At 34.1% G+C, this 25775-nt stretch overlaps 1 protein-coding gene across 13 annotated transcripts in view; it reads right to left on the reverse strand.

Annotated features, from left to right (window-relative positions):
• Positions 1 to 25775, reverse strand: part of TBC1D5 (TBC1 domain family member 5) — a 537979-nt gene that overhangs the window by 342155 nt on the left and 170049 nt on the right. For 12 of the 13 annotated variants that reach the window (XM_042955445.1, XM_042955444.1, XM_042955443.1 and 9 more), the window contains one exon: positions 4169 to 4300. In XM_042955445.1, the coding sequence (XP_042811379.1) occupies positions 4169 to 4265 (97 nt within the window). In that variant the 5' untranslated portion in view covers positions 4266 to 4300. Of the gene's footprint in view, positions 1 to 4168; positions 4301 to 25775 lie in introns of those variants that run through there. The other variant, XM_042955455.1, reaches the window with a different exon arrangement.

Below are 25775 nucleotides of genomic sequence, written 5' to 3' on the forward strand. Positions count from 1 at the left end.
TTTGTATTGGTAAGTTGTATAAACCAAAAATTAAGAACAGTATCTTCTAGAATTTTCACTAGGAGCTACATATATGAAGCATATATATTAAATGTAAGTATACTTTAGTCTATGCTGCATGTTATGGCCACAAATATCTTGAACAAATAATCATTTATTTCCTTAGTTTTCCCTTGCTAAATAATGTTTCCTGTGGGTTCATAAGGATATCACAGTTGACCTTTATTTGCCAGAAAGCTCTCTCCATTTGTTCCTTATGGAAATTTTGATTTGGGTCATAATGAAACAAAAAATGGAAGAAGTGAATTTTAAGAAGGATTTCAAAGAAGGAGAGGTCAATGAGACCAAAGGAAGAGAGGAGATTATACTGACTTTTGAAGCCCTAAAGGAAACAAAATTAAAGTACTAAAATAATCAGGGAATAAAACAGACTTCATACATTACAACTTAAGACACAAAGGAGAAAAGTAGATGGAAAAAAAGATACATGGAATAATTATTGAAGGAATCAAAGTAAGTGAAGGAATTTAGACTGGTAAAACACAATTCATTCATCTGTTAGTTAATTCAGTAGTGTCCACGGGCCAATAGGTATACAATAGTTCCTGCCCTCATACAGCTTACACTTAGACAAGGAGACAAACAATAAACAATGAAACAAATAAATATAGGATTACATTTAAGGATGAGTGCTGTGAAGGATTCAAGAATAATGTCAGAGAACAATGGCATGTGGGAAGGCCCAGAGTTTAGAACTGGCTTAGCACATCTGATCATGCTCAGACAGGCAGGACAGCCATGAACATCATGGTCAAGAGTTTGGATTTTATTTTTAGTGCAATGGAAAACCACTTAAAAGCTGTAAGCCAGGGAAGGAAGATTGTCTTCCCTCCCTAAAATGACTCCCGCTAATTATAATTAGAGCAAAGGCAGGGTTTAAAATAAGATAACTTAGACAGCATCCTATACTTTTGTCAGGTATCTTCCCAAAACAAATTCATCTTTTACTCAAATCTAAATCCACTTCTACTATATGGAAAACAATATTAAAGATCATAATAGGGCTGCATCGTTTTATTGTATCAATTTCAGTGAACTATTTTAATTAATACCAACTCATTTAGCAATAAAGCCAGGCACTCCCTTGTAGTTCTACAATTCTATGATATTATAACAGAAAGAAAAGAAGACTGAGGACAAAAACAAAATTACAAGAGTCAAAAATGGAGTAGGCAGGATATTCTGAATGTCTTGGATTTTTTTTTTTTTTAGTTAGGTTACTAAATATTTTATCCGTGAAAATAAAAAGAAAGCTTTGAAACAGATATTATATAAAAAGCATTACATTAAGTAATTATCTGAATACTATAAAAGCTGTAAGTAAGAAGGCATATAAAATTGAAGCTAAAAACTCTGGCAATATGTAACAAAGTGCTATTCTCAAAAGAGACTTAATAGAGGAAAATGTTCTTTTCCTACAATGAATAATCATGAATAGTTGAACAAACATTTTGGGTTTTTGTAATAGTTTCAACTGAATTACAGGTAGCTTGCCAATTACTAATTAATGCCCTTTGATCAAAGATCTTGAAATTTAAAGTAGTAAACTATGTATATGACCAAATAGGGCACAGAGAAAAATGTCATAATTTCTATGCTATTCTCTATTTGAAAAAGAAATTCAAGCAGTTAAAAGTTTGATTCCCATGGAAAATTCTGCATGTATATATCCAAACAGGTCATTTTTCTGATCTCACCCACCTTCCTCCACCATCCATGAAAATAAACCAATGAGAAACCGTTTTCTCTTTATTATTCCAATTATGTGGCTATTATTATTTATCCTTTCCAGAATACTCAGGATCATTTAACTCAATAATATACTGTTTCTTTATAAATGTTAAAATTTCAGTTTTGAGAAATTAAAGACTCATTTGTTTACTTATGGAATCTGTAACAGGAATTAAAAACAAGACCAAAAACCCATGCCTTGCACACAGGGAAATCACTGATTAAGTCCAGTGCCTGACTACTTACAAAATGAGTCCTCCGTTTGCCATAAATTCCCTGGTGGGAAAAATGTGTAACCGGCTTCAAATACGTGGAGAACCCCATGAAATACATATATTAAAATAAACAAACATACTAGAAAGGTGATGATTCTTCAAATAAATATGACAAACCTATTAAAATGCAACACATGTTTTTCTGCTAAAAGGAAATCTGAGAAGATGAAATAGATGCTTCATATAAAATATTTACATATACAATGCACAAAACCCACTACGGTTAGTAACCTTTATGGCTTTCAAGAACTAGATATTTACATATCATTCTTTCTGCATGTGCGTGTGCGTATGTGTGTTTTGTATATATTTTTAACAGTTGACAGCTGTTTTAGAGCATACAGAGATGCCAAGCTGAATGAGGGTCTTGATTACTTCAAGATTAGCTATCTAAAGTTTCTATTCATTTTAAGTGTTGTTAGTTGGAAGAGTCATTAGTCACTTCCTTGTCTCATAGAACATCAGCATACATTTACATTGTTAATGAACATTTGGGGTAAATGAATTAATGGCACTTTTAAACATCAATTCAGTCCTAATAACTTTGTATGTCATAGAAATGTTAGGCTAGGATATAAACGAAAAGCCTTTTCAGTAAAGGTAACTACTCATTCCTGCAAACAATAAAGGATAAAATTAATTTAAAATGTTTTTTAACCAGTTAAAAAAAAAATAGAACCTCAGTGTTTAATGAAGTAGGCCAGGAAAAATATGCGCGCGCGCGCGCGCGCACACACACACACACACACACACACACACACACACACACACACGCTGTTCTAAAATAAGCACATAAATCAGAAAATTTTGGTGAAATTATTTTATATACTTATCACAAAAATATTTTTTCTTTTAAAATACTAACTTGTGAAATAATTTGAAGTGGTTGTGAAATAATTTGACTTAATTATTAGTGTTTCTTATAGGTATTATGTTTAAAAAACAAACATCACTAGGAGATGTAGTATTCTTACCACTGAAATGTTTAAGATGCTGAAATGAAAATGAGACAATAACAATTTTTTCATATGATCAAAACCTTGAACAACAGTCTTTTTGTGACCTTTTCATAAATGCACATATGAAAATAAAAAGTAAAATCACAAAAATAAGTTGTAAGGCAAATTATATCATTTTCATCGAAAATAACAATGGAATTTGTATGACACAGAAGGCAGTAAAAATGCACAAAAAACATAAATGCACTCCATAAAGTCAAGGCTTAATCACTAAAGAAATAACCACTTTAAAACATCAATCATTGGTTTTAAATTCCCAAAACACAAGTTAATAGCAGACCTTTATGCCAATACAGAAAAAAAAAAAATTGTATCTGAAGTATACAAAACACATGTGAATCACTTTGACCAGTTATGATTTTTTAAAATCAATCTCATAATCCTGATGTATGTACGTCATGACTGAAAAATTTTAAGTAGTTACTTGAGTCAATGAATCAACCAAAAACAAGGATAAGGCTTTAGGAATCTGCATAAACGGCTTCCTTTTAAGATACTATGTTATTACTAATATTGAGAAAACACCACTGAATTCTGAAACATACATATTTGATAAATTTTTATAGGGTAGACCCTGAATACAGTTTACTTTTAACAGTCTCTTTTTAACAATTTCAATGCATAGATCTTTAAAAGTAGGACACAAATTTTAATTAGTGGTGAAAAAAAAGAATCAGACAAATCTTTATCCTGGAATAAGGTCAACTTGCTTTAAAAGACAAAAAAAATCCCTGCAAAATCAACACCAAAAGCTAGACTTCTTTAAAAGATGTTCGACAAAGGCAATTTTGATTTCAACATCCTTATGCTGAAGTAATTATTTAAGATAATGATTTTTTTTTTTTTTTTAAAGAATGACGGTGCATTAAACATTTGGCTAATGCTTCTGTCTATAATTGAAAGTTGATGTTTTGTGGTGTTCATTACTGTCAGAGTGCTCTCCACCTATCCAGGTAAGTGTGCTTCATGTTGCCCTGCTCAGCTTCATCTAAAGAATTACACACATAAGGTAGGCAGAACTAACTGGAGGCTCTCTGCTACATTTCCCAGTAACCATAGAATGTATCTGCATACAAAACTCACCTCCAGACTTGTTTGAGTAACTTGACAAGGGGTCAAAGCCCACTTCCTGTTCTTCTGGCTGCAGAGGATGTCTAGTTTCAGATAAGGAATGATACATTGTGAGAACCGAACAATGTCACTGAAAGTGACTACCTGGGAGATTAAAAAAAAAAAAAAAAGGAAAATTATACTTTTTCTTTTTGCTATGACTGGGAATAAATACAACATTGAAATGATTAAATGAGCATTACAGACATTAACAAGTTTTCCACAGGCTTCAGGGACTGTTACAACACATTGGCAGAAATAGGCAAAGAAGTGAAAACTGGCACAAAATTTCCATTTCAATAATTTCTCCCCAAATCTGAACTTCCTTGGTAACCATTACCTCAATGTTCAATCACACTTATTTTCAATAAACTTCTGCACAAAAAGTCAAACTGTAAGTTAAATTACCATACCATTTATAACATCCTTTTGTTTCACTGCCGAAATAATACACATTTACAATAGAAACTTTCAAAATACGGAAAATTTAGCAAAATAAGATCATTCATAATTGTATTAACTAAAAACACCCCTGTTAACATTTCAGTTTATTACACATATCCTTTCTGACTTTGTTCTGGGCATTTAAAGCAAATTTATTTTAATGTGATCTACCATGTTAAATATACTGATTATATAAATTATTGTGGGTATTTTCTACCCCATAAAAAAAGACCATATTATAACTTCAAATGGATCCCTAGTATTCCATTAAATAGCTATAACAGTTTATATAACCAGTTCCTTATTAGTAAACAGAATGCTTTCAGTTGTTCAACACTATAAACAGTTTCACAATGAATATCTTTAGTAATATCTCTGTGTCACATCTATGATTATTGCCTTAAGATAAATTCTTAAAAGTGTCTTTGCTGGACCAACACATGTATATAAAAAAATAATATTCTATGATATATTTTAGCAAATTATGCTCCAGAAAGATTTGCATACAGAACAATTCATTCCCCTGGACCCTCATTAACAGAGGGAATGGGTAATTCATTTTACGGAGGAGTGTGATAGTCAATTTTTATATTGCATTTGCTTGATAACTAGTGAGATTACTGAAGATTCATATGTTTTCTCTGACATTTACTTATTATCTTTTGTGGATGGAGTTTATTATTATCATTGTCTTCATAATTTATAAGCATGCTTTAACTATGAAGAATATTAAACCTTCGTCATGTGATATAGATATTTTTCTGAGTGTGTCTGTCTTCAAATAACATGGTGTTTCTGTGACATAAGTAACTTTTTCATTGCTATGCACCCAAATATATCTATATCTACTTTATGACTTTTACCCCTGGTATTACTATGTTTAAAAAGGCAAAGTTATATAAATAACCACATTTTAAAAATTGTTTTGAAGGTTTTCCTCCTTGATTCTGATTTCTATAGACAATGCCAATTTAAACAAAGATATTTTTAATTATTTTTACATGTTTAAGCTACACTACTTGTAAATTTTCTATGTCTATGAGCTACAGATTACCTTCTCAAGTCATAATCTTCCAAAAATATAAACTGGGCTCTAATTTTCATCCAAAATAATGTTAACACATGAAATTTTAAGTTTCAAGAGAGGGGAGACATGATAGGAAGACTAAATGAAAACTGACGGAAAAGCAAGACCAACAAAAATGAGTACATAATTTTACAGGATAGGGCGACAATTATGGAGGAAAGTTTCCAGAAAAGCCCATGAATATACAAATCCTTTTCTTCCCAACATAAAATGCTCCTCTATCCTGCTTAGTTTCTCCCTAAAGCTCTCACTCTGTAAAATACTTAGTACATTTTCTGAGTTTTACCAGAACCCTCCAACTCTCACCCACCCACATTCATAATCAGATGGTAAAAAATCCTCTCCGCCTTAGATTGTGGCTAAAACAAGAGCAAAGGGGTAGGCAAAACCAACACTAGACAAGGCGGAAAACTTTTGTTGTCAACATACAGTAAGAATTTCTAAAGCCAAAAATCAAATCCTAAATCCATAAATCTAGACAACTGTCAATATTTGCTGCTTATGTATGCAAACCAATCAACATATATTTAGCACTTACAATACAGAAGGAATTCTGAGGAATATAATGCAGTAGAGGACAGGAAAAAGTAAATGATCAGTTACATATACTATAAAACAGAATCTGATGAATTTTGCTGACCAAATGAATAATCAGATTAAAGTCCTCTACTATGGAGAAGAGCCACCAAACTCAAATGCCTGATGGCATCAGGCAAAAAACATTATTAATCAAAGTTAACATCTATTGACAATGACTATTAAGTCACAGACCACTCTAAATGCTTCATGTATACTCATCATTTCATCTTTCCAACTATCCTACTGACGTACATTCATCACCATTTTACCAAAGAGAAAACAGAGGTACAGAGAGATTAACTAATTGGTCTGCAGTTACACAAGTAGTAAGTGTTGAAGCCAGAATTTGAACCTATCTTGTCTAGCTCCAGAGCTCACATTCTTTACTCCTGCACTATATTTGGCTCTTGGACAATGAGACAAATAGACAAAATACAAAACAAACTGTACAAGAGGATGGGATCTGTGAACAACTGAAACACCTTTACTCTGCTTCAACTTTTTCAAGAAAGCTAGAAATCTAGAATTTTATTTGAAATCTCTTTAAACTGTTGGCAAGTAATTCAAACTAGAAAACAAAACAAAAACAAAAAACAAAAAACAAAACAAAACAAAAACCTGTATAGAATAAACATTTCAAAAGCATATTTGACCCATGGATAACTATTTTAATGTTAAGATTCATATTTTGTTCCATACATTTTGTTCTACTTTTGAAATTATTAAGGAAAATGTTTGAAAATGTATATTCCAAGTTAACCGCCAGATTTCTATAAAATCTCTTTAATATCCTAGACATGTTTTCATATCATTACCTTAATCTCTCAGTTTTATAATACATTTCCACTACTAAAGACTTCACAAACTTAAAATATACAAATAAGGGGATTTCATGTACTTCAAACTATGAGAAATAAACAACTAGCAAACTGATATCAAAGCACATTTTTTAAAGGAACATTAAAAAAAACACCTTTCTGTAGCTAAAATGAAATACTCTAGGGGCACCTGGATGGCTCAGTCAGTTAAGTGTCCCACTCTTGATTTCGGCTCAGGTCACAATCTCATGGTCAGGTTCTGCACTGACAGCAAGGAGCATGCGCACGCTCTCTCTCTCTCTCTCTCTCTTTCTCACCTTCCCCTCCCCTCAGCCCTACCCACACACATGCACTCACTCTATCAAAATAAATAATAAACTTTAAGAAAAAATACTCTAGGGGCAACTGGATGGCTCAGTTGGTTAAGGGTCTGACTCCCAATTTCAGCTCAGGTCATGACCTCATCATTCATGAGTTCAAGCCCTGCACTGGGCTCCATGCTGACAATGTGGAGCCTGCTTGGGATTTTCTCTCTCCCCCTCTCTCTCTGCCCCTCTCTCGTTCATACTTTCTCTCTCTCAAAATAAATAAATAAACCTAAAATTTTTTTAAAAAAAAATACAACATGATGACATTCATACATTCATTCAAGATTTTAGAAGATACCTAAGGTCTTTTGGCTCCTTAAAGAAAGTGAGGTTCAAGAAGTCATCCACTGATTTTTACCTTTATTAATAATTCTTTAGAAATTGACAACTTGGTTATAACCAAGTTATGGTTATATGGTTGTAACAAAAATAAAAAATTTACCAAATACACCAGTCTACAACTAGTCTATATAATCAAGGATCCACCATATTCTAATTTATTATGCCTGTAAAGATTGAAACTGAATCACTGAAATTCTTTTTATTCAAAGAAAGCAAACTGATCGAAAAGTAATGAGTTATTTTCAAGAACTCTGTTGAAGAGGGGCACCTGGGTGGCTCAGGCGGTTGAGCATCCAACTTCGGCTCAGGTCATGAGTTCGTGAGTTCGAGCCCCATGTCGGACTCTGTGCTGACAGCTCAGAGCCTGGACCTTGCTTTGGAGTCTGTGTCTCCCTCTCTCTCTCTGCTCCTTCCCAACTCACACTCTGTCTGCCTCTCTCAAACAAGTAAACATTAAAAGAAAAACAAAAATTCTGTTGAAGAAAAAGTTACATGATGTTCTTTTCTTTCAGTTATGGATTTAAATAATAATCTGGTTGAAAATTAACTTCTTAAACAGGTGCTGCTTTGTTTTTCATTGTTCTGTTTTAAATACAGGGGCTATTTTAGTTTTCTAGAATAAACAATACTTAAGTGCAATGGTTACTGCTATTATGATAATGTTATAAAATCACAATGTAGTGTTGCTTTTAAATGTGAAGTAATTTTCTCAAAAATTTTCCAATTTGTGTTTTGTGACTATACCAACTGCAAAAATATTTGACTACCACAAAAGAGAGTATCAAAGGTTTTTAAGCAAATGTGTCTATATTTATTTTAATCACTATATTGAATAGTATTTTTACTTCTAAATATCAGACCATAGGAAAATATTTGATAAAAATTCAAAGAATTAAGGGAATTTTTTTATCTGAAAATTTTAAGATAATCACTATTAAAAGTCAAATTGGCATAAACATTTTGAAATGTACAATTCACCATTACATCTTATATTTGTGTTACAAACTTAGACTTCTATACTTGATATGCCTTAATCTTCTCTACATAACAGGTAGACAGAGAGGAAGTATATAATGACCACAAATATGTACCTTAGTAAATGACCACTAAAACCCATAACTGATGGATTTCAGTTTTCTTAAGTAATGCCAATCTGTCTCTAGAATTTTCCTGGAAAAAAAAACCCTAAGAATTTTTAAATGAAGGCAATCTTATTTTTTTTAATTCAGAAAGCACAGCAATATAACCTTCCAAGACTTGAGAAAGGAGATATCCCTTCTTTGCTACATTACTATAAATAACAGTTAAATTTTCTCCTTCACATAAACTTAAAATTCACAAAACTCAAAATTGGTTTTATTGCCATCCTGTGGTCACAGGAATTGACACATTAGGCGGAAACTGCTGTCAGCACAGAGTCCAATGTGGGGCTCGAACCCACAAAACCATGACATCATGACCTGAGCCAAAACCAAGAGTTGGATGCTTAACCGACTGAACCACCCAGGTGCCCTTCCAAGACTAATCTTAAAGACAGTTATATTGGCTTTATGATCTGGTTCTTGCGGTATTAAATCTTAGGATAAAAGTGATCTGCCTGAAAGAAGGGAAGTCTTGTGAAAATAGTTAATATTTAATAAAGGGTAAGAATTCAGCACTAAAGCTTAGAGGACAGTTTTAAAGTACAGTAATAAAATTTCAAAACAAGATTATTTTCCATGTAAGTGAAGCAATACAAGCATCAGGTGAAAACTTCAAACTCTTAGCATGGTACAGACAAAACAAAAGGTTAGTTGAACAAATTTTTTTCCGTTAAAATGGTATTACATGAACAAAGCCTCTAGAAAAATAATTTATTCCCTCTGAGTCTGAAGTTCTATGCATTTCAGTGTATATTCATTCTTCCAAAGCTTCTAATACACAGGCAGAGAATTAGCATTCTGAATTGTGTCTTCTAAAGACATCCATATTCAGAAAAGCTCATATAAGCATACTTCATTCATTTAAATTCTTGACTGATGGTAAACTTAAAGTCAAACACTGAAATGACAGAGTAATATTACTTTACATAAAGATATCTCCTATAACAAAAGCATATCAAAGAGCTTAAATGAACTATTTCCAGAACACAATTATAAAAGAGGGAGAGGATATAGCATGAATAAGTATCGGTCACAGATAGCATGCATTTACCATGATGGGTGTATAAACTAAAACATGACATCATGGCTATAAAAGCGACAAACTTTGATAGAAGCTATATTTTCATAATTAAGAGAGAGAGCATTTAAACATTATCTATAGAATCTTCTATTAAAAAAAAACCCTTTTAATCAAGGTAAACTGATTAAAAATCAAGGCAGCTAGAGGTAAATTTGATGGTTGGGAATAATGATGTTCTAAAGTCTTTATCATAAGGGAGAGAAGGAGGTGGGAAAGGAGTAAGGAAGAAAGAATGAAGGAAAAAGAGAAGAGAGAAGGAAAAGAAAGAGAAAGAATAAAGTTCCATTTTAAAATTCTGTCCATCTTTAATGCAAGAAGGTTACATTGGACTTTAAGTTAATTAAGTATTAAAATCAATCATCTGAAAAGTCTTAATATTTAATATTGGTTAGATTGTATATCAAAGTAGTTTTATTATTTATTTACTCCAAACCTTTCCAGAATACTTCATCTGACAACAGGGGGTCTGTTTCTCACAAGATAAATGCATTTACAATGCCAAATAAATTATATATAAAAGCATTTGTCTTAATACATGTCATTCAATATTAAATATCACTCATTGGTAAAATCCTGAAAACCTAACTCACTTTTAGCAACTACACATCTGAACTATTCAAGTGTTGCCAATTAAATAGGCAGAGAAATACAATAAGGGTCTACATACTAGGAACAATGATCAAAAGAAAATTAAAATTATAAGACTTAATTCTTACATTTTCCAGGTTACCAGAACAAGATGTTTAAAGTAAACAATCCACTATAAAAATACTAGATTTATAAATAATATGTATAATCAGAAATAAGTACAATATATGAAAGCTTCGCAACTGGGCTTAAATAATTGATATTACAAAATAAGAATATATTTGGCCTTTTGGGGTTCCCTGGTGGCTTAGTTAGTTAAGCATCCAACTCTAGATTTTGGCTCAGGTCGTGAACTCACAGTTTGTGAGTCTGAGCCCTATATCAGGCTCTGTACTGGCAGTGTGGAACCTGCTTGGGATTCTCTCTCTCTGCCCCTCACCTGTGCTCGCTCTCTCTCTCTCTCCAAGTAAATAAACTTTAAAAATATATATATTTGGCCTTTCAATATTCAAATGCTATAAAGCAATAGCAAGTGGCAGTTGTGACTATATAAACCAAGAGAAAACCTAGCATTATAAAAAGTTAAAGTGGCCTAACAAAAAGCTCTTCAGGGTATATCCTCATTTGGTTTCAGAGTTCTCCAGAACGATGTTCAAGATGCAAAGACTGGGAAAGCAAATCAGCCTAGTGACCAAACCTTTTGTTATTTTACAGCCATACAAAAATACTTCCAATTGTTACTGTCCTCATTTTATATCAAGAACACCTCTAGCCTTTAAAAAACTATTTACTCAGGCTTTCATAAAATCAAGGTAACTCTAACAAACAATTAGGAGTTCAAGAAGAATGAGCAATATTTGAATAGAGAAAACCTTTTTGAAATGTCAGCCTTGAACATCAAAATTATACAGAATGATGAGGAACCAGGCTTATATTGCATATAAATATGAGAGCATATTAGGCTGCATTTAATTACCAGTTCAAACAACAACCTGATCTAACCTTTGACAAGTAAAATAAATGTTCTGAATAATTTAACTAAAGTAAACATTTGCTGTTAATGCTAGCTAATTATAGTAAGATCTGGAAAGAGAAGAGGAAAAGAGATGACGAAGAGAAAGGGAGATGAAGTTTTTTTTTTACCATTGAGATCTGCAACTCTTCATTGAAACATTATTTTCAATGAATTTAACTCACATAAAAGGGTAAACCCAGTAGAATACAGTTGCTTTATAAATACTCATATAAAGAAATATTTTAGTTGATTACAGATTTCATTCTTTCAGTCAGTGAAAATCACCAGACTACCATGGAGATTGGAAAACTAGGTCCAGATGAATAAGGGTACCTCCACCCAACCCCCTTCACCCAAGGAGCTCAAAGTTTAGTGAGGGAAGAGCCCAGGAAATAAGTTGCCAGATTTAGCATTAAGTAATTGAAATTATTAATCAATTGAAATAAAATAAAATAAAAATATGGATGCCTAGTTAAATTTCAATTTCAGAAAAACAACAAAAGATCTGGAAATACTTATACTAAAAAGTATTCATAATTTGTCTGAAATTTAAATTTAATTGTGCATCCTGTACTTTAGCTAACAATCCTATCAATAGATAAATGAAAATGAACATCTACTGGAAAATATGTGCAATGTTCATTATAGGAATCCCAGGATTAGATGAGATCAAAACTCTGAGAGTAAGATTCCCAAAAAACTCACCCAAAAGCAGTAAAGTGTTGTTTTTCCAGAGCTGCTATCTGATTACTAATGGGAAAGACCAAGATATACTACTCAAATGCACCGACCTGGCCCCACAGAAACTTGTTTTTCAAGTTCCCTAAGTAACTGCAAAGAAATATAATAATAAACAAATGAAAAAACCAACTACTTAATGGAAATCATCAGCTACCAAATGCAGAAAAATGAAACAACCCAACAAAAATCCAGGAGCCACTGAGGACCCTGCCGAATGGAGACAGAGTATATGACTATTCTTATAGTGAAATTATCTTTACCCCTAAGGAACATAGGTGTATTTAGGAAAAAAAAATACAAAGAAAATTGAACTTTGTTAATTTGCTGAGACCAGTCTTAATTCAAATATATGATATTTTCATTCTTTATTATAAATAAAATGTCAATAAATATGCATGATATTGCATAAGAATCTAAGGTATGGTAAGCTCTGAGTGTGACCTTAAATTTTAAAAAAGTTATTCAAAAATGCATAATGTGGGGGCGCTTGGGTGGCTCAGTCGGTTAAGCGGCCGACTTCAGCTCAGGTCACGATCTCGCGGTCTGTGAGTTCGAGCCCCGCGTCGGGCTCTGGGCTGATGGCTCAGAGCCTGGAGCCTGCTTCCGATTCTGTGTCTCCCTCTCTCTCTGCCCCTCCCCTGTTCATGCTCTGTCTCTCTCTGTCTCAAAAATAAGTAAAAAAAAAACGTTAAAAAAAAAATTAAAAAAAAAAAAATGCATAATGTGAAGACATGTTATTCTCCATACAAAAACTGCTAATTTAACTGATTGGTGACTCCAAAATTGATTAGCTTATTTGCTCATGGAGTAGGAGCTTCTATATATTTGAGCATAAACTTCAGTATGAACGTAAAAATGTTTCAATTTATAATAGAAGATCATCAGTAATAATAGAGACAAGAAAACTCCAAGTTTCCAACTTGAGGCCATATAAATACATACAGGTTTTCTGTAATTGATAGCAGAAAATGATAACCACTTAAAATAGTAAAACTTACTGTAAAATAATGAATTTGAGCCTAACTGGAAAGTGATAGGACTTAAGAGTCTCTGAATTTTTGCTTCTCCATTCAATTGTAATGGTTCCATCTTTACCGAAAAAAGATTTCACTTATGTACATATATGTAACTTCTGTATGTTTTCTAACACCGAACATTATGGGCCCTCAAAATGAGAACAAAACTGTTTACATTTCATTTTTACAAGCAGGTAAGTTTAAAGCACTGATAAGATGAAAGATGGATAAAGAAGAAAGGATTAATTATAAAAAACAGAATATGATATAAAAAACAGCATTTACATGATATCTTGATGTCTTTACAAAACATAAGTTCTATGGCTACTACGAAAGAATTTTTCAAGACACCAATGCATACTAAAAAACCAAAATAATTCCATGAACACTATATAAAACAAATAAAGGCCTTGAAACGGTTGATGAAAGAATGCAATTAACAAAATGGAATAAATACACAAATAGTAACATGGGTATACACAGGGACAACAAAGAGGCTACACAAACCCTACCTCAACGGTCAGAGAATTTTACTAGCAAATATATATACTCCTTCTTATTGTGTATATACTGTAGCAGAGTTCAGGAGTATACTTCCTCTGAAATTTCAAAGAATATCATATAAATGGTTAAAAGGTAAGTACATTAAATTAGACTTACCTAATTCTTACCATACTGATTTATTTTTTTTCCAGCCATGTTTTCAGATTTAATATACTCTTTTTAAGCCTTACCATACTGATTTAAATGAAACCCCTGCATAATTTCTAAAATTTTGATAATGTTTGCCCAAAATTTTTAGCAAACATTTAAAGGGAGCAAAAAATTTAAAGGGAGATTACAAACTTCATGCCAAGCTTTACCATTTGCAAAACAATGACACAGCCATTCAGAATTACAATGTGCTATGTACATATTGATTTAGAGAACTGAAGCTTTGAAAACTGTTTAGGGCCTAGAAGTTTTATCTTAATTTCTAAAAAGACTAAACAGGATCAAGCAGTTTAAGTGACATTATCATATTGTAATTTTTCCTACAAAAACTTTTGAAACCGGGTAATAATTTCCCCCACAAGTCCAAATATATTCACTTTCACTTAAGTACATTTTCACAAAGTCTTCCTTAGCAAAAAAATGTTTTTGTAACTTTAAAAACCATAAATACATAATATTTTAAATTCCTGGGATTTTAAATCCTAGAAAATCAAGCAAAAGATTAAGATGGCCAGTTTTTTTTTTTTAATATAGTAAGACGACTTTGTCCAAATACTATGAAGCTCTAAGTTTTTACTAAATATTTAAGAAAGGTCACTATTTAAATGCAATGAATGAATATAAGAGGTCAAAGCAGTAAACTTACATAATTTAATTACACAAATGCACTGGTATCACCTTTCTTCTTACTCATATTTGAGAAACTAATACTTTGCCTTCTAATATGATATGGATTATTTCATATGGCATGCACATCCTATTGGAACATCAAGATTATTCTTTACAAAATTTGGAGTGTTAGCACCAAAAAAAATGTATGAAAATTAAACTATATTTTTTAGTTACTACTAGAATTTAACAGTGGATTATAGTGACTGAAATTGATGTATTTCTTTAAACCATCTCATTTCAAAATTATCTTATTAGGCACCCTATGGAAGTCAGTGCAAAACAGCAATCGTGAGCCCACAGGTAGGGCACATACATATATCTATAGTTAAATAAGCAACCAAATATAAAAATGGATCATGAAACAATTTTAATGAGAATAATATTAACACAAAACTAAATTTTGATATCCTAACTTAACATTTAATGCAATCTTATTTTGATGAAAAACCTAGTAATTTTAATCTAGAAGTGAAATTGCCGGATCAAAATTGTTGCCCATCTTTAATTCTAACAAAATATTGCCAAACTTCTACCCAAAGTGGTGCTATACCAGTTTACATGTTCGTATGGACAGTTCCTGTTTCTCTACATCCCTACCAGCTCTGAATATCATGAGCCTTTCTCCATTCTGAATGGTATGAAGTGGTATCTCACTGTGGTTTAAATTAGCATCTCCCTATTTCTTGACCGAAACTCTCTTCATCTGTCATATAGTCAGAGTTCTCCAGAGAAATAGAGGATTTCAGAAAGCAAAGGAGGAGACAGAGTTTTATTATAAGGAAATGTTGCTCATAATTACAGAACTGGCAGGTTCAACCTGCAATGCAGGCAAGAAGGCAGGCTGGAGATCCAGGAATAGCCAGTGTTCTATTTCAAAGGCTGCTGGACAGGAGAAGCTGATGATATAGTTTGAAGGCCATCAGGCAAAAAGAGGTGATGCAGATGAAGTCCAAGTCAGAACTGCTGTAGAATTCCTTCTGCTGGGGGAAAGGTCAGCCTTTTGTTCTATTCAGGCCTTCAACCAATAAGATGAGGCCCACCCACATTATGAGGGCCAATCTGCTTTCCGTTCATTTAAATATTAATTTCATCCAAAACACCCTCACAAAAACACCTACAATAATGCCTGACCAAAATCTGGGAAGCCCCTGTGGCCCACTCAAGTTGATGCATAAAATTAAACATTCACATCTGTTTACTGGCCATTTGGGTCTCCTTTTGTAAGAGCTGCCTGTTCACATTCTTTGCCCAATTTTCAGCTGTGCTGTCTTTTGTGCTTAATAATTTATAGGATTAAAAAAAATAAATCATGGATACACAGCAATTTTAGTCCAGTATTAAAAAATCAGAAGTACATTATTAAATTATATTAAATATAATATTTAATTTAGTATATTAAATTATCATTTATATACACTTTAAATGGTCCTCATTTGGTGAATTATATTGTAGGATGCACTCTGAAAAGAATGATTTAAAGAAAACCAGATTTTCCTTTTCTAAATATGGTACAATGAACAACAGATTATGTTCCTGAACAAAAAAGAACTTTAAAAATGATTATAGTAATCTGTTCGATGTTTTTCTCTATGCTGAGAGGCATGCACTACTGATGATTACTAATATTTTACTGAATGCTTAGTAAATGCCAGACATTGTGCTTTATGTTATTATCCCATTCAATACCTTTAGGAATCTTAATCATAAAGGCATTATTATCATCTCTATTTTATGTATATGGATATTGGGGCTGGCAGATTAAAGATCTCAGCCCAACGGCACACACCAAGTGGTTGGGACGTGAATTTCAGACTTCTTCAGAAATTCATTTTAAGACATCCTTACTGGCTTTCCACTATGTTTAATGGCACTAGGAAAGGAACACCAGGGAATAAAGAATGAGGACAGGCAACATCCTTGCTGTCTTGGCATTTAGAATCTGACAGGAGGCAGAATGTAGAAAATGTGCATACCATGTAATATAGGACAGAATCTCATAGCAAAGGAGATGTATTAGAAAAGCTCTAACTCTAAGAAGTCAAGAGATAATTATGATTCCATGATGCTGCTGACATAAATACACCTACAGGTTCTCAATACCTTTCATGATCTACCCATATCTAACTTTCTAATCTTCTCCTTCATATATTTTCATTCTCTAAAGACATCCAGTGTTCTCCCACCTCTCTCTCTTTTTATTTGGGCAACTAGCCCTGGTCAAGAAAACCTATTCCATCCCATTCCTCTCTCTGAAATATTTCTTAAAAACAAACAAACAAACAAACAAACAAACAAACACTTTTCTATTCTCATGACCTGGCAAATAGTAAATATTACTGAATAAATATCCATCGGACCAGATTCCACTGATTACTTCCCAAAGTTCATCTCAAATGCTCCCTTCTCTCTGAAATTTCCTAATTCTTTTCCATTCTGCCGTAAACAGTTAAATGAATAAATTTGGAAACTTGATCATGTAAAAGCCAGTATCATATTTCTACTTCCAATGAGGAAAATGTAAGCAAAACAGGTTCTCATCCAAAAGAATAAAAAAGGAAGAACAGCCCAAAGAAGGAACCCCCTCCCAAATCATTCTTCTTTCCATGACCATGTTTCACTATTCCCACAGAAGGGAACTTCTACAATCTACTTTTGTTGACATAAAACTAGACTCGCATTTTCTAGGCACAAATTGAGGAAATGACCTTATTAACTATCTGACTTTAGGTAAGTTGGTTAAACTCTTTGTGCCTCAGTTTCCTCAATGTAAAATGAGAAATATCCATTTCATAGGTTCTGTGAGAATTAAGCAAATCTGAAGAACTCAGAACATTACCAGACACACACATAGTAAGCACTCAATAAATATTAGCTATTATTGTTACTACTATCACCACCACACTGCCACTGCTCTGATGGCTGTATTTACACAATTAGGTTATTAGAACAAGATGAAAGACAGAATATACTCACAGTTCAAAAATATGGATCCTTTGAGTATCCCATAGGATTTTTTTTCCCGCTTATACATTACAATTAGATTTCACATAATAGTTTCTCATTTTGTTTATTGAGAAAGGAAAGAAGAAAGAAAGGAGAAATTGGAGAAAGGGGGCTGCTCAAGTGTAACACACATTCAACTTAGTAAATACTTGTTAAATCCTCCCATGTGCTGGCAGCTAGTCCAGAAGGTAATCATTTAGAAGTGAACAAGACAGTCTCTGTCCTCAGAGAATTTACATTCTAGAGGAAGACAAATAATAAACTAAGCATAAAAAATAATTTACATGTCAAGTAGTGACATATGCTATGAAGGAAATGTAAAGAGGATAAGGGGACAGAAAATGATGATGGGGCATGACTGAGAGTGTATTTGGGAGCTGGGAGCTTATTTGAGAAAGTGTAGTCATAGAAGGCCTTTCTGAGGTGGTGGCATTTGAATAAAGTGAGGGAACAAGCCACCCGATCACTTGGGGGCAGAGCTTGCTGGGAAGAGCAAAAGCAGATAAAATGGGAAACGGCTAGGAGTTTTGGAGGAACAAAGAAGGTTGGGGTGTAAATGAAGACAGATGGTGGGGGGGGGCATGGAGGGAGAGACAGGAGAGAGGCCAGGTCACCGATGTCCTTTTAGGCCATGAAAGGACTCTGGTTTATACTCTGACTGGGATGCAAAGGGACTGGGGGCTTTTGCATGGGCATACGAGATGATATGATAGAAACTACACTACAGGTCTCAAATGAGGAGAAGCAGTGAGCTCCTAGGCCATCCTCTCAGGACCTTCTTCAGAAAAGAGCCTTGCCTCAGAAAAGTTAGGAATAAAGCTAAAGATCAGTCTTAGGAGTAACACCAAGACGGTGGCACATTAGAAGGAGGAAGGTAAGGTCTAGTAAAGGACAAAAAAACAAGTCACACTAAAGGGCTTCTAGCCAGACGACAATCCTTAAGATGCTTGCAGTATTTTTGGAGAAGTGAAACACCTACAATCAATCCATCGATAAATAAAATTAGGAAGCCATATAAGAAATAAAATACAATACTAAATGTAATTTGATCTTATTTTGTATGGATTCAAGACCTTTAGTTGTTTCTGAGTAAATGACAACTACAGACTACTGAAGGTCAGGACTCCTAGCCCAGTGTCTATATATCAAGTCCTAGTAAGAGAAAAATGGAAGGGAGGATGAACACATGAATGAGCTGGGGAAAGAAAACCTTGGCACCAACTCATACAACCTCTGCTTTATGAGGCACAAAGGCAAAACAAAATCTAAGTCTCTCCTTTCACTGATTAACATACTACCCTTCCTAAAAACTATTTCAGTTAGAAACTGCTAGTGGTAAGACCACACCAGATGAATTTAGTAACTGGATCAGTATAGAATAGATTCTGTGAACGGTCTGATACATCACAGGCCTTTAGCACTTACTAGCCCTCCGGCTATGGATGTGAATTACAAAGGACTAAGTTTAGTCAGCTCTCACGATCCTTCCGGATTTCTGTTTTATGTACTAAGATCTGCTCACATTATTGTACTTTTGTTTCTGGAACAATTTATAAAGCAGACAAATCTGAAAATCTAGGAACTCAGTGTCTATCTATAGATATAAATATAACACACACTCCTCCATTTTACCTCATAGTGAAATAAAATGATACTTTAAAAATGAGGTGGTATTACCTTGCCCCTAAGTAACCAAGATCAAGATTGTAGTTCCTGAAAATTGTGGTGAGGTTTTCTACAGCAAGGGCAAAGAGAAGCAGACGGGAGAGCTAGTGTACATACTTTCCTCCATAGAGAAACAGATCAAGGGGTGCCTGGGTGGCTCAGTCAGTTCTAAGCATCTGACCCTTGATTTCGGCTCAGGTCATGATTTCGTGATTCGTGAGTTCAAGCCCCCCATCAGGCTCTGCACTGACAGTGAGGAGCCTGCTTGAGATTCTCTCTCTCTCTCTCTCTCTCTCTCTCTCTCTCTCTCTCTCCCCTTTTCTCTCTGTCCCTCCCCCACTCACATATGCACATGCTCTCTCTCTCTCTCTCTCTCTCTCTCTCAAAATAAACAAACTTAAAAAAAATAGATAAAATGAGGACCCCCTATTTCTAGAACTATTACAGATGTACAGAATTAAATAGCTTACATTTAGATTTTCCATCTTTCAAGATACAAAAGCATTATTTCTAACACATTAGGGGAAGAAATTTAATCACAGATTCAAAACTCTTAAACTACTCCTAAAATGTCCATATTCTCTTTCTTAGTGGAAAACCAGTCTGAAACATAAAAAAGATGCCTCTTGGGATGTCAGGCCTGTCTCCTATCTAAATCTTATGAAATGTATATGGATAGAGGTCAATGAATACGGCAAATTTAAACTAGAACAGAAAATCTGATTCAGATTCAAATTAACATCTTCCTTTTCCCTATTCCTTCTGGCAGTACTTACAAAATCTGTAACAACAAACTATCACTTCATTATCTTCCCACAAGATACTGGTTTCTCTAACACTTCACAATGCCTCTGAGATAGCATATCTGACATAACACCTCCACTTCTCTCCAGAATTTAACAAGATAAAGAAAAGGCAGTAAGAAAGGAGACAATGTTGGTGTTACAAATGCAAGAATCCAACCTGCAATGAACATTCAAATTAAATATATACCTCAAACCACTGTAACTATTTCCCATAAAGGCATCCGACATGGTCAGAGTTCAAGTTTCCCTTTAAAGTACTTAATAGGCTGTAGGTTCGTTCATTATTGTAACTGAAGGCATTTAGGAACTAATGGTGGGAGGACTAGTCACACTGAAACTAAAATATAACCAAGGTAATGTGATTCAAAGGACCCAGGGTGGTGGTTTTCATGATTTTTCTTCAATCAAATAAAGCTGAGTAATCAGATGTAGTCTTTGAAGAAGGCTGTTTCTTTTTCTTTTCTTCTTTTTTTTTTTTTTTAACCTAGATAGGTTTCCTCAAAGAGGAAGTAAAATGGTGAGTTTTTAATTCACCTAACTGCTCAATATCAAACTTGTTTGGTTACGTAACAATCTCAAGTTTAAACTTTCTTTTGTGATAGAATTAAAATGAAGATGTGATTGATCAGTTTTACCTGTTTTGTAATAATACCCAGAACGCATGCATAATGACCTACCTGCAAAAAACATGCAGGATTCTCAGCGTTGTAGCACAAATTAAATCTAGAGGTAAGCAAGTTCCCACACTTCTTTCCAACCAAGTCCCTTCTCTAAGCCCAACAGGTTTATCCCAGTGCCTCTCAGTGTCTGTGTGCTTCAGCATAAGTGTTCAGAGGGCAGGAATCAGGCCCAGCAATGCGCTCATGGCCCCTAGCGTAGCTCCATTTGCAGGTGACGCTTATCAAACCCTAGCTGAGAGGCATCTGACAATACAATTACTGAAAAATTCAATGCTCACCCAGCATGTGAAATCTTGTGCCTTGTACCTTATGATTTCAGCAGTGCCATGTGTGCTGTGATAGTTAAGGACCTGTCAATGTTTCCATTATAAACTCTGGTTTTCAGAGGTTTGTATCTTGGCCTATAAAAATAGATTCCGGTCTGTAACTTGGCATAGAAAGTACTGGTATCAGCCCAAGAGAACAATTTTTGTTCCAAAGATTAAAATAAAAATCTGTTTAGTAGTTTTAAGTTAAGAGAGTGTTAAAAGGGGGGGGGGCGGGGAGGGTGGGTGGAGTATAGAATGTTTTTAAAAACACACACAAAAAAACCAATGCTCTATGTCTCACTACTGTTTCATTTTAAATTTTGAAATGATTAACACAATATAAACCAATGATACTGCGTAAATGAAAAACCTAAAAAGAGTTTTAATTAAAAACATTATGGCGGTTACCAAAAAAAAAAAATCATAAATTTTTAAACAACTACATATGTAGTATCTCAAATAATCCCCACATTTAAAGATTGTCCAAGTACTCACTGACATAAACCAAAACTATTTCAAAGATCTGTTTTTCCAGATATGTAAAAATTACTTTTTAATGAATCACTAAATGTAGACTTACTTCAGATTAGTGGAGACAATCTTCAATCCTATCTTCAATTTATGCATCAAGAAGTGTCTAAAATATATAACCTAATGGAAGAAACTCTGAAGCATTCTTTATACACTGTTTGTTAAAGACACTAGGTTAAGTTTTATGTTTTCTTTTCAGCTTAACGGAGATTTTTTCCCCTCAAAAATATAAGACTAGTACATAACGCTGCTGTACACCTTTAAATAAGCACATTTTGAAATAGTAATTTTTATCTCTTAAGGGGGCACAAATCCTCCTTGGAGCATGATTTATAAATAGCTATCAAAAATATGAGTACATAGGGGCTCCTGGGTGGCTTAGTCAGTTAGGCGTCCGACTTCGGCTCAGGTCATGATCTCATGGTTCTTGAGTTTGAGCTCCACGTTGGGCTCTGTGCTGACAGCTCAGAGCCTGGAGCCTGCTTCAGATTCTCCCTCTTTTTCTCTGCCCCTCCCCAGCTCACACGCTCTTTCAAAAACTGAATAAACGTTAAAATTTTTTTTAAAAATGAGGATATACACACACTTTGACCTTGTAATTACATTCTTAGGAAAATATACTATGACTATACCTACACATGTAAAATAATATAGATATAACTTTTATATATGCTGTGAGTTTTTAATGTGAATCTTCTAAAAAACATTCTGTACTCCACTCACAAGAATATTTCTCACAGAATTTTTTAAATAGCAAAATGGTGAAACAAACCTAAATGTCCATCAATTGGGGACTTATTAAATAAGTTACTGTACATGCATACAGTCGTAGCACTATATAGCTATTTTAAAAAAGAAGAAGAGAAAGACAAACTAAAAATGACTCATTGATAGAGAAAGTCTTCCAAGTAACAATGGTAAGTGAATACAACAAGGTCCTATGTTACCATCTGTACAGGAAGAAAAAAAAAGGAGAATATATACACATATGTGTGTGTGTGTGTGTGTGTGTGTGTGTGTGTGTGCGCGCACGCGCGTGCGCATATATAGAGAGGGGGAGGGAGGGAAAAAGAGCAGGAGAGAGAGTTTTATTTGCTTTTACATGCATAAAACATTTCTAGAAAGACACACAATAAGCCAACAATAGAAATTAATGGTTTCCCATAAAAATAATGTAGTAACTTTGGGTAGCATTCCTAATCAAAGACTCAGTATCAGATAATATAACCAAAATAATATTAGAAAGAAAAAATACATATAACTCTAAGCCTCTGTAATTACTGAAAACAATACAGTTAGGTATTGTACAGTATACATATATTCACAATATATGAGTGGTTCTCAAATGCTGGTGTATACAGAATCATCTGAAGATCTTATTAAAACACAGATTTTTAGACTCCACCGTTAGAATTTCTGACCCATAGGTCTGGAATAGAGCCTAAAAGAATTTGCTTTACCTAACAGTCCCCAGGTAAGGCTGAGCTACTGATTGAGGGACCACAGTTGGAGAACATGTGTTCTAGATAATGAACTACCTGTTCAGAATTTTACATAAAAACTCACCTACTACAACATTATAAATGTAATTTCATTATTATCAATAATATTTAGATAATGCTTGTTTTCCTACAATTTAAGAAGTCTGGGTGGTGGGGGTGGACAATGCTTTATTCTAAACAGGGTAAAATAAAATGGGAGAGAAGACTAGGAAATTAGTTCTATTGTACTTTTCCAACAGCCTCCTATCTCCTATTTCTGCCACTAGATGGAAACCAGTACAATGGTTAGCTGTCAAATTGCAGATATAAATTGAAAAACAATAAAACTGAGGTAAAAATTATGTTACACGGTAGTAATTACAAAGGGACATATATCTGTGGGTCCCTATACTGCCATTAACTGCAAAATGACCATATTTACTTTTTGATTAACTGTATATGTCATTAGCCATTGGCCTATCAACAATATCAACTCCAAAGAGAGTTATTAGTGGTTGAATTATGACCCTCCCCTCAAAATTCCTTTGTTTAAGTCCTAACCCCCAGTACCACAGAGTGTGACCTTAAGAGTGTGACCTTGCAGACAGAGCCTTAAGAAGAAAACCGAGTTAAATTTGGCATCATTAAGGTGGGCCCTAATGCAATATGACAGGTCTTCTTAAGTGTAAGGGGTAATATAAGTGGTAATTTAAACACCTACAGAGGGAAGAGGATGAGAAGACACAGGGAGAAGACAGCCTCTACAAGCCAAGGAGACAGGCCTGGAGCAGATCCTTCCTCCAAAGCCCTCAGAAAGAACCAATCCTGCCAGCACCTTCATCTCAGACTGCTAGTCTCCAAAACCGTAAGGCAATACATTTTTGTTGTTTCTGCCACTAAGTTTGTGGTACTTTGCTTCACAGTCCTAGCAAACCAAAACAAGGGCTTTCTCTTTTATTTACTTTTTTTTCACTCTAGCAGATTGAATGACTACTATCAGCAATGTAATGTGTCAAGTGCTGAGATCACAAAAATGAATGATCAGCCTTTAAGGGCTTACAGTCTAACGGTTTATTACTTAAGGCATAAATACTCATTTAGTCATTAATAAGATTTCAGCCATTGTATCAGTGTTTTGATGCTTGATTCAATGGTTCCTCAATAAAAAGTAAGAGACACCAACACTGTGACTTGTGCCTCGTTTCCACTATCACCATTCCAATTACAGCACCCATTACTTGCCACCTAATCCTCAGCACAGACTTTTCTAACTGGCCTCTTCCCCCCTCTCCAACACCTTCCTGACAGCAGCCTTCATGTAAGTCTCCTCATTAAAATGTTTCAAAAAATATCTTAAAAGAACATTCGCTTTTTCCCAGTTGAAGCTATAGTCAGTCAGTACTTCCCAACAGATGTACATACCTTCAAACAAATTACCTAAAACCACAGATTTAGTTTGCACTTAGAAAACTGAAATGTCTTTAGAAGAGGCAGTTATTTATAATGAACAGGAGTAGCAATATCATAAAGCATCATTGAATACACCTACGAATAGCCCTCCCCCTCAAATAATCTCTAAGTCCGGCACAGACCTAATGATCTCAGTTTATGAAATAGTGAGTGCACAAATTAATAGTTGTTCTCGATCTGTGGGTGCCTCATAAAACACCTGAATGTATCACAAAAACCCTATCCCTAGATTCCAAAACTTGTATGTAAACTTCTCATGGGGAGCTTACGCCTTATACAACTTCATTCCATACTGTGCATTGGGCTTACACATATGGCCTCAATTACAAATTACAATTTAACTTTGAATTTCCTGCCATTTTATTATCAAATGTCTCACCTACTGAATTAACATTTTTATATAGTTATTCCATTTGTTTTATTTTGATAACAGTAGTCATTTCCCAGGGAAAAATAATTGTTAGCACTAAATTTTCTCTAGAATTTCTCCTCCCTTTTCTTTTCCTCAACAGAATTCAGTTACACAGTTTCAGAAGCCAACGAGGCTACTGATATTCCTTTATTATGTTACAAGTAAATAAATTTCACACCTTCAAAACTTATTAAAGTGCAGAAGAATAGTCCTTGGCCTCTTCATACGTAATATTCTAGTGTCGCTAGTTCTTTCAGGTCCCGGAGAGAACATCTCTTATTAGCCCTACAATTAAATGATTCAGCAACCAGCCACACTATCTTTGCCTTTTAACAGTTCCAATCAGTAGCAGATCTAGGTGTAATCAACAGCAGCAGGGGGCTTTAGGAAGCAAAACAAAACAAAAACAGTAGGAATCTTTACTAGAATACAGTAATTGATACAAGGGAACATTATAGGCTATTTTAATCCAAGTTAATCTAAGATATTAGAGTCTGATTTTATAATCAGAAGTGAAATGAGCAGGACAACTCTGAATGTCTGGAAACAGAACAAATGTCAAACAGTTAATAAGGTTAAAATGAAAGAGGACTGCTTTCAAATGAACCTTCTCAGTC

The sequence above is a fragment of the Panthera leo genome, chromosome C2, assembly GCF_018350215.1.
Source record: "Panthera leo isolate Ple1 chromosome C2, P.leo_Ple1_pat1.1, whole genome shotgun sequence".
Lineage (NCBI taxonomy): Eukaryota > Metazoa > Chordata > Mammalia > Carnivora > Felidae > Panthera > Panthera leo.